At 39.4% G+C, this 14,290-nt stretch overlaps 1 protein-coding gene across 16 annotated transcripts in view; it reads right to left on the reverse strand.

Annotated features, from left to right (window-relative positions):
- cacna1g (calcium channel, voltage-dependent, T type, alpha 1G subunit) overlaps positions 1-14,290 on the reverse strand; it is a 340,555-nt gene that overhangs the window by 182,670 nt on the left and 143,595 nt on the right. For all 16 annotated transcript variants that reach the window (XM_057825943.1, XM_057825945.1, XM_057825957.1 and 13 more), the window contains one exon: positions 7,107-7,240. In XM_057825943.1, the coding sequence (XP_057681926.1) occupies positions 7,107-7,240 (134 nt within the window). The remainder of the gene's footprint in view (positions 1-7,106; positions 7,241-14,290) is intronic.

The following is a 14,290-nucleotide window of genomic DNA, read 5'->3' on the forward strand; positions in this document are numbered from 1 at the left end:
TCTTTCTCCAAGGAAATGCTTTAACAGTTTTAATTCTGTGGCATGATGCAATGTCATCTTGGAAAATGACAAACATATTTTCCATTGAAGGGATAAGAAAGCTGTCTAAAATTTCAATGTAAACTTGTGCATTTATTGAAGATTTAACCACAGCCATCTCCCCAGTGCCTTTGCCTGACATGCAGCCCCATATCATCTAGGACTGAGGGAATTTTGATGTTTTCTTCAGGCAACCATCTTTGTAAATCTCACTGGAACAGCACCAAACAAAAGTTCCAAGAGTTGTCAAGAGTCAAGAATCTGCATTGGACAAGGTGATGATGCTAGAACTTTTGTTTGGTGCTGTATATTTCCCTGCACATACTCTACAAAAGTAACATTCATTGACCACCACAATGTTTTTTATTCATTTCTTTTCGTGTTTCTGAATGCTAAAGAGTTACACTTTTGAACTAATTCATTATTTTCTTCAAGCTTTTAATCCGAGTTTGTTCTACATGATAAAATATCTGAGTGAGTGCTCATCCGAGACTGGCGATTCCATACTTTTTGCTAGGGGTTGTAGTACCGATATGGCACTAAGAAATTTAGTGGCGATGCTCCACAAAAGCCCATGTATTATTTGAGATTTAGTGAGTCAAGCAGTCTATGACCGATATCCAAAGCCGATTTCATAAATCGATATTAAAGGCCGATATATTAATGTACGTAGATTATGAAAGACAGTTTAAATTAAAAAATGCTTCAACAGCTTCAAATCATAGACTTAATAATGATATCGACGGGTCAGATTCGACTTTCACTTTCTCCCCAGTGCCTTTGCCTGACATGCAGCCCCATATCACCAAGGACTGAGGGAATTTTGAGGTTTTCTTCGGGCAGTATTCTTTGTAAATCTCACTGGAACGGCACCAAACAAAAGTTCTAGCATCATCACCTTGTCCAATGCAAATTCTTGACTCTTGTAACCTTGTCCAATGCAGATTCTTGAATCTTGACAAGGTGATGATGCTGGAACTTTTGTTTGATGCCGTTCCAGTGAGATTTACAAAGATGACTGCCTGTTTACATTGAAGTTTTAGACCACTTTCTTATCCCTTCAGTTGAAAAAATGTTTGTCATTTTCCAAGATGACAATGTATCATGCCACAGAGCTAAAACTGTTAAAGCATTCCTTGGAGAAATACTCATCCAGTCAATGTCATGGATTGCAAATTTCAACCCTATTGAAAACATGTGGTGGAAATTGGAAAAAAATGGTCTAACCCTACAAAAGACGAGTCCATTTTTCGAACGGATCGTATGTCGAGGTACCGCTGTACTCTCTGCTTTGGCTGGAAAAAATGAATGCGCTGCAAGTACAAGCGTGGTAAAACCTTTCAATTATTGCGTCAAATTTGTGTGTTTTGGGTCATTATCTTGCCGACAGATGAAAGTTCGCTCAATCAGTTTGATTGAGTCGTTCTTAAAATTGGCCATCAAAATATTTCTGGAGACTTGGGAGTTCATTTTACTGCTGCCATCATGTGTTACATCAATGGAGATTAATGAGGCCATCCCAGAAAAATTTATGCAAGCCCAAACCGTGCGATTACCTCAACCGAGTAGCACAGATGAGCTTATAAGTTTGGAATGATGATGAGTAGATCCTTGCTATTTCTATCGCTTCCAATAAATGTTTGCTCGCCTTATAAATCTATAACATTTGATACTTTTTTTGGAATAATTTTATTTATGTAAAACAAAACAGATTTCATAATGGTATTGACGGGTCAGATCGGTCATGCACTGCGCCTCAGGTTCAAGTAGGGGGCCGCCCACATCAAGACGAGCTATTCACAAACACACGCAGCGATCTAACACCGGATTTCTGTTGAAAAGGACAAAAGCTGTACCGCATACAAACAGGAAGGATTGTCTCAGGAGTGATTTGTTCGAGGATTCAAGGTAATTATTATATTTTTCGTACCATACGTGCATTTTGAAACGCGAAAAAAAATCAATGGGAGAAAATAGCATGAAACTGCATTGGCATCATAGTTTGCAACATTTAAGTAAAATAAATGCTAACTACACTTTTTTTTGTGCTTTTAACCAAGAATCGAGACTTTTACGTCGATATCTATAAAGAATTCGGGGATTTAAGCATTTATTAACAAGAATTTTCACCGGAAAAGCTCTGTTTATATCAGGCAGCCAGAGCTACATTCACTAATTGTGCCTTGCCTTGCCTTAATTTAACCTAAAATTAGAAATCGATCGGGTCCGATCACGTTATTTTCAAAGTATCGGAATGGGCAAAAAAATATCGGGCATGCCTTTTTTTAATACATATATATATTTTTTATTAAATCGTTTTCTAATTGTATTTAACGTTACAGACATAATATGTTACACTCATCCAGAGTCTTTAGGCTCAAGGTAGGGTTATCAAATTTATCCCGATAACGGCGGTAATTATTTTTTTTAAAAAATGTATCACGTTAAAATATTTAACGCAATTAATGCATGCGCTGCACGACCCACTCACACATTGTCGCGCTCAATGTGTAATGGCGCCGTTTTACCTATATAGAGAGATAAAAGGCAGCGTAAAATGAGTAGAGTGAATTTTGGCAGCCTTTGGAGCCTTTTTTTAATTGGCTAAAGCCTTACAATCCCTCTCCCTATGATTAGAAATATCATGGGAAGCGATGTGGGGATGCAAGGTAGCAATTGATCTTTTTCTCAACACCTTATGTTATTTCCCAACGCAGAGAAGATATATCAATTGGTAGCAATACGCACAGTCATGGTTCCACTTCCCATCATGCAATTGGGCATGGCTACAGTATAATTTACTGAAAGCTCAACAAATACAGTAGATGGCAACATTTAGTCACAATTCACAAAGTCACAAGTCTTTCTATCCGTGGATCCCTCTCACAGAAAGAATGTTAATAATGTAAATGCCATCTTGAGGATTTATTGCCATAATAATCAAATGCAGTACTTATGTACTGTATGTTGAATGTATATATTGGTCCGAGTTTTATTCATTTTTTTCCTAATGCATTGCCAAAATGTATATGATCGGGAAAAATTATCGGGAATGATTGGAATTGAATCGGGAGAAAAAAAAAAAAAAAAAGCAATCGGATAGGGAAATATCGGGATCAGCAGATACTCAGACTAAAACGATCGGGATCGGATCGGGAGCAAAAAAACATGATCGGAACAACCCTACCTAAAATATATTCACAAACCTGCGTAAAAAGCACGCAATCCCAAGGAGAGCACGCAAAGTCCACATATGCTCCAATGGAGATTCAAACCCTGACTCTATATCATTTGTTTTGCATTATTATTTGAAAATAATACACAAATATTCACAAACTTGTCAAAATTCCCCCCCTAGTAGGCTCATCCTTCCCCCTTTGGATTGACTTTCTCATTCTCCTTCAGCTTCTGCATATCCCAAACAAGGCTGGAGCGGATCCATACAGCATCAATAAATCAGTGAGAAGAAGCAAGAGGGGGAAAAGAAGAACACACTCGGGATCGGGTTCAATCCATTTCGCTTGCCTACATATCATGCGACTGCTTCCAAGGTTGGAAATAGAGGAGGGTGAGTTTGATTAGTCCAGCCTTTTAAAAGGTCTTAAGCTTGCATTTTTAAAAATCTCAATACATCATGACAATTAGTGTTTGAAGGAATCTGACCTTTTAGCCAGATTGCCGGAATCAAGCCAGCCGAACCCCCAGACCAGACCCGCACTGGCGCAGCTCCAACGGCCCGAACCGGCAAGACCGACAACCTGGCCAAAAGGCCAATATCTGCGTATGCACCTTAATCTTTACCCCTTGCACTGACTCCATTTTGAAAGCTGGAAAAAAGGCTTCGAAGCACAAGTTGACAATTTATTCAGGTCGACAGCAATCAAACGGCAAGGCGAAACAGACTCAGGCGAGGAGGCAGACTCGTTCCAAGGTCACCATATCACAAGTCAACAAAAGGTTCCCGAGAAAAATGCGATTAGTTAAACATTCAGTCTTTTTTAACCTCTCGCGGGGCAGGCTGTGGGCACAAGAAGAGTGTGCTTGGGTGTTGTTTAGGATTATTATCTGTTTGTGGATTTGAGAAGAGGCACTAAAATGACATTATTGGCGAGTAAAAAGAAATATGCCGATTTTGTACTTCTCGAGATCTACTTTCAAACTGCTGGTCGCCCAACCCAAGATGACCAATCATGTTTCGTCCAAACACCCTTCTGGTGTGAATTTAAATGATTTTATCACTAGTCAACGTCCAATCCTATTGGCCGTTGAAGGAATCTGACCTTTTAGCAGTACCGCCGGGCCTGCAACATGCCGACCAAAAGGCCAAACTCTGCGTTTTCACCTTAGGGTTAACTCCTTGTACTGACTCCATTTTGAAAGCTGGAAAGAGGCTTCGAAACACAAGTTGACAATTTGTTCTTAGTCGACAGCAATCATACAGCACAGAGGGACCCAGGCGAGGATCCAAGGTTACCATATCACAAGTCAACAAAAAGTTCCCTAGGAAAATGACAACGATTAGTTAAACATTCAGTCTTTTTGAAGGCTCTCGCGCAGCGGGTTGTGGGCAGAAGGAGGGTGTGCTTGGGCGTTGTTTAGGATTATTGTCTGTTTGTGGATTGGACAGGAGGGTTCGGTAGTAGTTGTCAGGGCAACGAGGGTTGTGGATTTTGCCACCTCAGCGTCCAAAGGGCTCTTGGAGTCTTATCAGTCGTGTTATCAGTTGGATATCGGGCGTTCTCCGGTGTTCCATGTGTTGGGACAGGACGTCCCGCCATTTGTTCTGGACTGTCCGAGAGAACTGATTGCGAGAGTTGGTGAAGATATCTTGCCTCGTCAGCATCAATCTTGCTCAGTCAGTTGCATGAGTAGTGCTTTCCAAGATGATGATAGGCGTCTAATCTACTGTGAATTTCAATGAGTCTATCAAGACTATACGTCCAATCCATTTGACGTGAGAGGCTGGCATTCCAGCCCTTTGTTAGCAACCTGTTGGTTGCTTTATTTAACATCTTTTTAAAATGCTATAGTGACTCTTGGCAGGGGAATATCAATAACCTACTGGGATACAAAGTAGGGTATAGTGATATATCACCATATTGATATATTGTCAAACCCCTATTTTCTATACAGTGTATTTCCATTGTGCTTAAGTGGATTTACAGATATGCTCACTGCACAATATTTTTATCACATACACTCTCGGAAAGAACGAGCTGTGCGCCCAAGTGTATGTGAAGCAATGTTGTTCCCACTGAGGGAAAAAGAGGATATCTGCCTTCAAACTGCTTTTATGAAAGATTAATGGTTTTAGTGGTTGTCTAAATTACAGCAAAACCAACAGACAGCCCGGGTGACTATTTTCGGTTGCGGCGGTGTCAATCCTCACACATCAGACCCGATTAAATATTGAAGGAGTAAAATCAAGTTGATGCTTCGGCTTCTATTCCTTTCTCTGCCCTTCTTCTGAGTACTGCCACAGAACGCCTTGGCGCCACTTTAGTCCTCCTTATCCCCCCCCATGTGGCATGGAATCCATGACCACACAGCCAAGTCAAATTGATGATTGTCAAAAGTATCGCAATATCGGTACTGACATTTTGGTTATGCAGCAATTGTCTCACATTTTTCTATTCTATAGTTTCTAGCAGAGTTCACAACCTTTCTCACAGTTTAAATAACGTTAGCAGTAGAAATCACAAACAGAAGAAAACTTTTCTCGAAGCAGCTTCCTACTCGAGTTTTGCAGGTTAGCAAGTTCACACAGCTTAATGTTATGCTAACTCTGATGCAGGTCGGACTTTCAGTAGCAAAATCAGTGGTGTGTTTCCACTTCCACAACATTGGCGTCTTTTGAAATTACTTACAGTAGCTGCTGCTGGCCGAAAAAAAAAGTTATAGCCTATCTATAACTAATATTCCTCTTCTTCAAAAGGGGCGGCATGTTGTCGACGTGTATTTCTCTCGGAGCTGTGTGAGTGCACGTGTGTGGAGGGGGTGTGAAGTCATCAGCCAATCAAATGTGGTTTTTGAGGGGGGAAAAATGGACTGGCACATTCAGCAAGTGAAAAGGGGTAAATGAACGTAATGAAAATAATTCACTTAATAATGGAAGGGTCAGTTCTATCCTTAGCTTTGTATAGGCTAATGTTCCTATTGTTGAAAGGTGTGTAATAAACAACTAGCACATTCATATTTTGCATTTGGTTTTCTTACTGTACTGAAAATGAACCGAACCGTGACCTCAAAACCGAGGTACGTACCGAACTGAGATTTTCGTGTATCGTTACACCCCTAATGTTTATTCAAAATTGTTGGAAACCTTTATTATTTTTTTTACTAAAATGAATTTTACAGACAGCTCGTTTGACACCATTGCGCCGATGCAGTTAATTGGATCCTTCTCAAAATTGGTGAGACTGTTCATGAGAAAACATTTTGAGTAACTGTTGACTAAAACTAGACAAAGTTTGTGTGGTATTTCGTCGACTTAAACTAGAACAGTACAAACGCATTTGGAAATGACTAAAACATGACTACGAGTAATCAGTATTTTCAACCAAAAAAGAAAAAAAAATAGCGCTGCCAAAAACAACACTGTTTGGCACAAAGCAGATTTGATGAGGCGATCAATTTAAAGCAGTTTAAAAATCTGTCAACAAACATCCTATTAACAAGTAAAATGAGCGTAAATTAAAGCAAAGCGCACACTGTTCAAGTAAAGCTTTAAAAAATGTGCGTATCCACAATATTGCACAATATTACACAAACAATCTAATCACTCCAGGCAGACTCAGAAATGGAAATTCTGCTAATTTCCTGTGACATGTTTACTGTCAAGCCCGGATAAACACACTATTACATTTCATAAATTGCGTGTGACATTCCCACAGTTCCTACAGGACCACGCGCAACAGGAAGTACAGTGTTAAAGAGGTTGACATGCAAAGATGTTTGATGTCACGGACGCATTCTAAAACACATGACGAATCCACTACACGAATGGATGAGTGCTAATAGGTGCGTGCGCCGCTTACAACATCCAAGCTGAATTCTGTGAGACTTACCCTGCTATCACAATGAAGAAGTCCAAGCGGTTCCATGTATCCCCCAGGTAGCACTTCTTGCCAAAAATCCCCAGAGCCACCATTTTGATCACCATCTCGATGGCAAAAAATGCAAAGATGAAATCATCAAAATCCTGCAAAGACAAAAATAAAATGAAGTCGTCATTTAATTATCAGAAAAGGCACAAAATATTACAAATGGAACATTGATAGTAGGGATGGGAACCTCTGGGTAGGTCACAATACGATATGATTTGCGATACAAGGCTCTTAGAATATGGTGCAATTAATAAATTGTATTGGAATAGGTTTAACACTAGTAGACGTCCAATCCATTTGAACTGGGAGGATGGCAGCGAATGAACAAATTTTCATTCGCTGCCATCCTCCCACTTCAAAAGTATTGGATGTCTATGGCTGTCAATGGCAGCCTATGCCAGACAAATGAGTTGATTTTGGGGCATTTCAAGTCATTTTCTGATGATTTACAAACACTTCCTTTTCCTTCTGGGACATTTACAGGTCACTTCCTATTGGTTTTGGGATACTGAAAAGGAAGTGACTCAACAATGTCCCAAAATGAATAGAAAGGGACTTAAATTCAACAAAAAGTAACCCGTAAATTCCCTCAAATGAACAGGAAGTGATATGTAAATACGAGCTGTGAATGGCGGAAAACACAGACAAGGCTGAAAAAGCAGTTTCTGCTCATGCACTCCTCTTTAAAATTAACTGCTGTATTTTAAGCCAAAAAAACTTGTGTTTGATAGAACAATATGTGCATATGCTGCCATAGCAGATTCATGGCGCATTAAGCCCCCCGAACTATTTTTAATTTGTCCGTTTTACCCTGGAAACCCCCGTTTACAGACGTCGCGGACCGCTTTTGTTTCAACCCAGCCACAAAACGAAGGTAATTAATTATATTTATTATTTAAAATGTCTGTCATTTTTAGCTTAGAATCATGTCTTGATGTCTAATATTTCGTATAAAAAAAAAAAGAAAACGACTTTAAATAATTATTCATGTACATATTTTAAACCATTAAATTACGTCACAATGAAAAAAATAGCGTCTGTAAAAAAGTCACAGATATCTACCTCATAACGATCGCTTAATTGTTTTTTGTTACTGTCGCAAAGAAAAATGGAAAAAAACATGTAAAAAGGTCAAATATATGACAAAAAAACATCTCGACCACTCCTCGATGTCAGATTTCTGCATCGCGACCCTTGTTATAATACCATGTTTCACGCATTAAATCCCCAAAAATTCGGCTGTGGCCATTCACAGCAGTGTCTTGACACCCAGTGGTACATGCTACATGGAGTTTTTGGATCGCAACAAGGCAAGTACGCGATAATATCTCATTAAAGTCATGGCGTCTTTAATTCTGCTCTTTCATGCCGTCACCTCCAGATAGTGTTTCGCTGTTTGAATTTTTTTAAATGCCCTCCTGTTCAATTTTTTTCTATTCATTAAAGCTTTCTAATGATGTATCACACATGCATATAGGACAATTTTGATTTTTGGCCAAATTGGGGGTCTCAGAGCGGAACTTCAAGTCACCTGAGTGTTTTCCACCAAATGCTCTGGTTTCAGTGCCATTGATAGCACTAGACTCCAGTCCAGTCAAAATGATTGTATGTCTAGCGCCGTCAATGGCAGCCAGTTCAAATGGAAAATTTTGCTAACACTTTACAATAACTCTCCGTTATAACTACTTAATAGGTCGTTAGTAAACTGTTAATATATGATTTATTATTTGTTCAGCATTTATAGTAATGTCTTATTGAATCAATAACTTGTTAACTGTATGTCAATCATTTATACCTGCATCTTATAAATGACTATTATACCGTACCATTAACTCTGGAAGTTTGTTTTGGCTATAAAGAAAGACCAGAAAGGCGTCAAATGACCCCGATACCAAACTGACTACTTGGCTTTGTCAAACAATAGACTACTCAAACAAGCAATCAAGCAGACAACCCCCCCACATACTCCTGTGGAGTCGCTGCCTAGGTGTTGTTATGACGGCAAGCCGTTAATGTGGATCCGAAACACAGACCAGGAGATCAATAGAGCAAATGTTTGTATTTAATGAGTACAACAAAGGGAGCACGCTAGGAAACGCGAGTATTATAAAGTACAACTTAGGGAGCACGCTAGAAAACGCGAATATAACAAGTACAACTTGGGGAGCACGCTAGAAAATGCAAATATATCAAGTACAACTTAGGGAGCACGCTAGAAAAACGCGAGTATAATAAAATATAACTAAGAGAGCACCCAAGATGGCGTGAATATAACCGAGTACAAAATCCTAACTACAAAATCCAAAAGAGCACAAAAGTAAATAAGATCAAACCAGAACACGACCGAAGAACGTCGGGAAGCACCGAGGATGACGATGAGCACACAGCGGTAAGCAAGGCAGGTAACAAGCATATGCAATAGTCCGACTTGTGTATGGTGACAGGACTTCTTAAATAATAAGTGCTCCTGATGCGTCGCAGGTGTGTTGTGCAGCCCCGCCCATCTAGTTGATTCATGTGCTGGAATGAAAGAAAAATGACTGAGAAGGCACACAAACGTGGCAGGTGTGAAGGGGGTTGGGGTTTCACTCTGGGTAGCTGCAATCATCATCTTGAATATTTGCAAATCCAGGGCTCCCTTTGCATTGTCAAACACGGAAGAACACGGAGCTGGCCAGTCGCCGTGTTCTCCAATATGATTGACATGGCAGCACTGAATACATATGTGTTGTATCAGGCATGCACAGGAAGGCAAGGGAGACGGGTGTACTTCTTGGTGGATCTTCCAAATGAATTGGCTTACTCTCATGTGGGCGTAAAGAAGGCGCTGAAGGGAAAATTACTTCAGCAACAACCTCCAACACCTAGCCCAGGGAAAAGGACGAAGTGTCACCACATAAAAAAATGTTTTTTGTTTTTTTAATTACACCATCCCGTGTACGTAGGAAAACTGCAGCTTTTGGGATATGTAAAAAGGTTGTCCGCCCGATTGCCTGCCTGAGCGGTCCACTGTCCGACAAAGCCAGGGCAGCCCTGCAAACACCCAAAATGCTAATTGGAGCAATCCAACCCAGTGGTTTTGCGAGTGTCAATGGGAAGGACTAATGAGGACCTCAATGCTCACAAAAGATATGCTGATTAGGGTCAGATGACACTTTTCTAAACACAAAAGGGATTTCTATCAACTGATCCACCCTTGGTAGTTCTAGAGTTGGTAGTTTATTCCTTCCCAATCAAAAGGAATTAGACGTTTAGCGCCGCCAATGGCAGCTGGTGAGTTAATATAGCATTCCTCGAGGAGGCATCGCTCTTATTTTTTTCACTTAGACAAAGAGATGATTTTTAAAATGCATTAAGCATACTGATTAGCCAAAATTGTCCAGTATATTTTGCCTCGGCGACAACTTCCATTTGCATGACACAGATGGAAATAAACAAAGGCTTTGTGCGGAGGCGTTTCCATTAAGGTCTGTTCCGCCTAGCCAATACTAATGGAGGCATTGTTTTTTTGTTTTCCTTTGGTGAAATTATTTTATTCATTGGATGGTGGATTCAAGCAGACTGCAGAATAGACCAGCTTATCTGGCGCTGTTCATCTTGTGCACTGAGCTGATAATGTACTTTCAAATAGATACTGTAGATCAGAAAAGCCCTCTTTTGTACTTGTTTGTCGACTCAGTGGAATTGAGCACTCTCATCCCACGTTGTCTTTTTCATACGAAAGTTGAGAGATTTCTCAAATGCCCGTAGTCAAATGTGCATTAATCGCCATCAGTGATATGCAATAAGTTCAATACGAAAACAGTGTGCACGCTGTTAGAGAAGGATAATGTGAGGGAATCTTTTTTGATTAATCAGGGACTGCGGAGGTCACTGCAGTAAACAGCGATATAAAATTTCACAATCAAGACCAGAGGTGGGTAGTAACGTTTACTTGAGTCACTTTTTGAGAAACATGTACCACATTAAGTAGTTTTACCATGCAATACTTTTTACTTGAGTAGATTTGTGAAGAACACTATTCCTACTCCGCAACTTTGGACTACACTAGAGTCGTTACATTTTTCCTCTTTATTCTTCATATTGACTTCATTTTTTGCCAGTAGTTGTCTCAGTTTCACTAATGAGACGTCACAACAATAATCACATGACTCCATTATACCATTCACTGTTTTTTTTTTCCACTAGAGGGCGCTTGTGTTCTTTGGACGGATGTTGTTTCATTGTGTTGTTCTGGTTTGAATATTTTGGTCATTTAAGAAAAAAAGAAAAAAAAAAAGACACTTTAAGACAGTTAACCCTTTATGAGTGAGTATTTTTGTTCATTAAAAAACTTCAATAATAGCAATTATTGTCATTATTTTGTTGAAAACATTTATCAAGATTGTTTTCCCCGCATATTATTGTAAGATATTATTCCAAAATACATGTCATTGCAATGAAAATTGTAGACGAGAAACCTGTATAATTTTCAGAAACTCAACATGTATCAAATATTAAAGAGCTTACTAAGACAACTTTCAAACACATTACTGAGAAAAATATGCGACATTTTCAGGATTGGAATTAACTGAACTCTTTTTTTCTCTCTTTTTTGTCCTGGCTTAATCTTTTTATTGTTTGTTATTTCAATGATGATTCATCTGGTTAACCTAGCGGAAAAGAGCTGAAATTTAATGAAGGAGCATTATAATTTCTGTTTATTCCCCTTAGAGAGGTGGCTAGTTGGGGTCACAAGGAGCCAACAGTAGCTGTTTTTCTCTTCCTGTCCTGCTCTAGGCCAGATTCCCCCCCCCCTTTAAAAAAATTTTTTGTTTTTGTTTTTATGCAGTAGTGTGCAGTTTCTTCCCTCATCATGCAAAGCAGGTCTCACACTGACCTCTTCGTGACACTGGAGCCACGTCATGTGCATTCACGTACTGAATAACGCCATAATAATCGAATCACGTGCAAACAGTTTTAAAAATGTGTTCTTCAAAGCCGTGGAGCTGCACAGTATCTAATAGCCTCTTTTACACGCAGCCCCACACGCATGTGTGCTGGCGCACACACACACACACACACACACAGCATGTGCATTAAGTGCTCTTAGCATTAGCGACTCAGCACATTTCCAACTTAAAGGCAGTGTTCAAAAGGTGTCAAGAGGCCGGGTAATGCTGGCACTCGCTTGACACGTCGCTAACACATAGTACAGCCTTCAGCCTGGCGAACACGTCTGTTTACACTTGCTGTCAGGCAATGTGAACACACACGCATCATGTGGGGTTGGTGTGTGTGGAGTCGGTGTTAGGGGTAAGAGGTCCAAACGCAAAGGGAGGAGGAATAAGCTGCATGGCTACGACGTGTCCGCCGCACACTCACGTACTGTCAATGCATACTGGAATATACAGTGCTGGGCAAAAGTATTGGCACCCCTGCAATTCTGTCAGATAATGCTCAATTTCTCCCAGAAAATGATTGCAATTACAAATGCTTTGGTAGTAATATTTTCATTTGTTTTGCGCTTGCAATGAAAAAAAACAAAACAAACGAGAATGGAAAAGAAAAATTAAATCATTATCACTTTAACCAAAACTCCCCAAAATGGACCGGATGAAAGTATTGGCACGAGGGTTGTTCCGATCATGTTTTTACGCTCCCGATCCAATCCCGATCGTTTTAGTTTGAGTATCTGCCGATCCCGATATTTCCCAATCCGATTGCTTTTTTTTTTTTTTTTGCTCCCGATTCAATTCCGATCATATACATTTTGGCAATGCATTAAGAAAAAAATGAATAAAACCCAGACGAATATATACATTCAACATACAGTACATAAGTACTGTATTTGTTTATTATGACAAATCCTCAAGATGGCATTTACATTATTAACATTCTTTCTGTGAGAGGGATCCACGGATAGAAAGACTTGTAATTCTTAAAGGATAAATGTGACTTTGTATATTGTGACTAAATATTGCCATCTAGTGTATTTGTTGATCTTTCAGTAAATTGTACTGTAGCCATTTAACTGTTCTGCCCAAATGCATGATGGGAAGTGGAACCATGACTGTGCGTAGTGGCACCAATTGATATATCTTCTCTGCATTGGGAAATAACATAGGGTGTTAAGAAAAACAGATCAACTACTACCTTGCTTCCCCACATTGCTCTCCACGATATTTCTAATTGTTGACAGAGGGAATTTAAGGCTTTAGCCAATTAAAAAAATGCTCCAAAGACTGCAAAAATTCACTTTACTCATTTTCCACTGCCTTTTAGCTCTATATAAAGTAAAAACTGCGCCATTATAATTTGAACGCGACAATGCGTGAGTACGTCGTGCAGCGCATGCGTTAATTGCTTTAAATACATTAACGTGATTAATTAAAAAAAAAAATTACCGCCGTTAACGTGATAAATTTGATAGCCCTACTTTAAGCCAAAACTAAAGACTCTGGATGAGTGTAAGGCATTTTGTCTGTAACGTTAAATAGAAATAGAAGACGATTTAATTAAAAAAAGGCATGTCCGATATTTTTTTGCCGATTCCGATACTTTGAAAATGACGTGATCGGACCTGATCGATCGGGACATCTTTAATTGGCACCCTTTGAAAAATCATGTGACGCTTCTCTAATTTGTGTAATTAACTGCACCTGTTACTTACCTGTGGCACATCACAGGTGGTGCTAATAACTAAATCACACTTGCAGCCAGCTAAAATGGATTAAAGTTGACTCAACCTTTGTCCTTGTGTGTACAACATTGAGCATTATGAAAAGAAAGAAGACCAAAGAACTGTGCAGGGGACTTGAGAAGCAAAATTGTGAGGAGGCATGGGCAATCTCAAGGCTACAAGTCAATCTCCAAAGACCTGAATGTTCCTGTGTCTACCGTGCACAGTGTCATCAATAACTGCAAATGTGTCGCGTCCCATTTGGCAAACCAGGCACAAGACGGATATATACATTCTGTACATAAGTATTGTATTTGTTTATTATAACAATAAATCAACAAAATGGCATTAACATTAACATTCTGTTAAAGCGATCCATGGATAGAAAGACTACTAGTTCTTAAAAGATAAATGTTAGTACAAGTTATAGAAATTTTATATTAAAGCCCCTCTTAATGTTTTCGTTTTAATAAAATTTGTATAA

This window comes from Corythoichthys intestinalis, chromosome 21, assembly GCF_030265065.1.
Source record: "Corythoichthys intestinalis isolate RoL2023-P3 chromosome 21, ASM3026506v1, whole genome shotgun sequence".
In the NCBI taxonomy this organism is placed as follows: Eukaryota; Metazoa; Chordata; class Actinopteri; order Syngnathiformes; family Syngnathidae; genus Corythoichthys; species Corythoichthys intestinalis.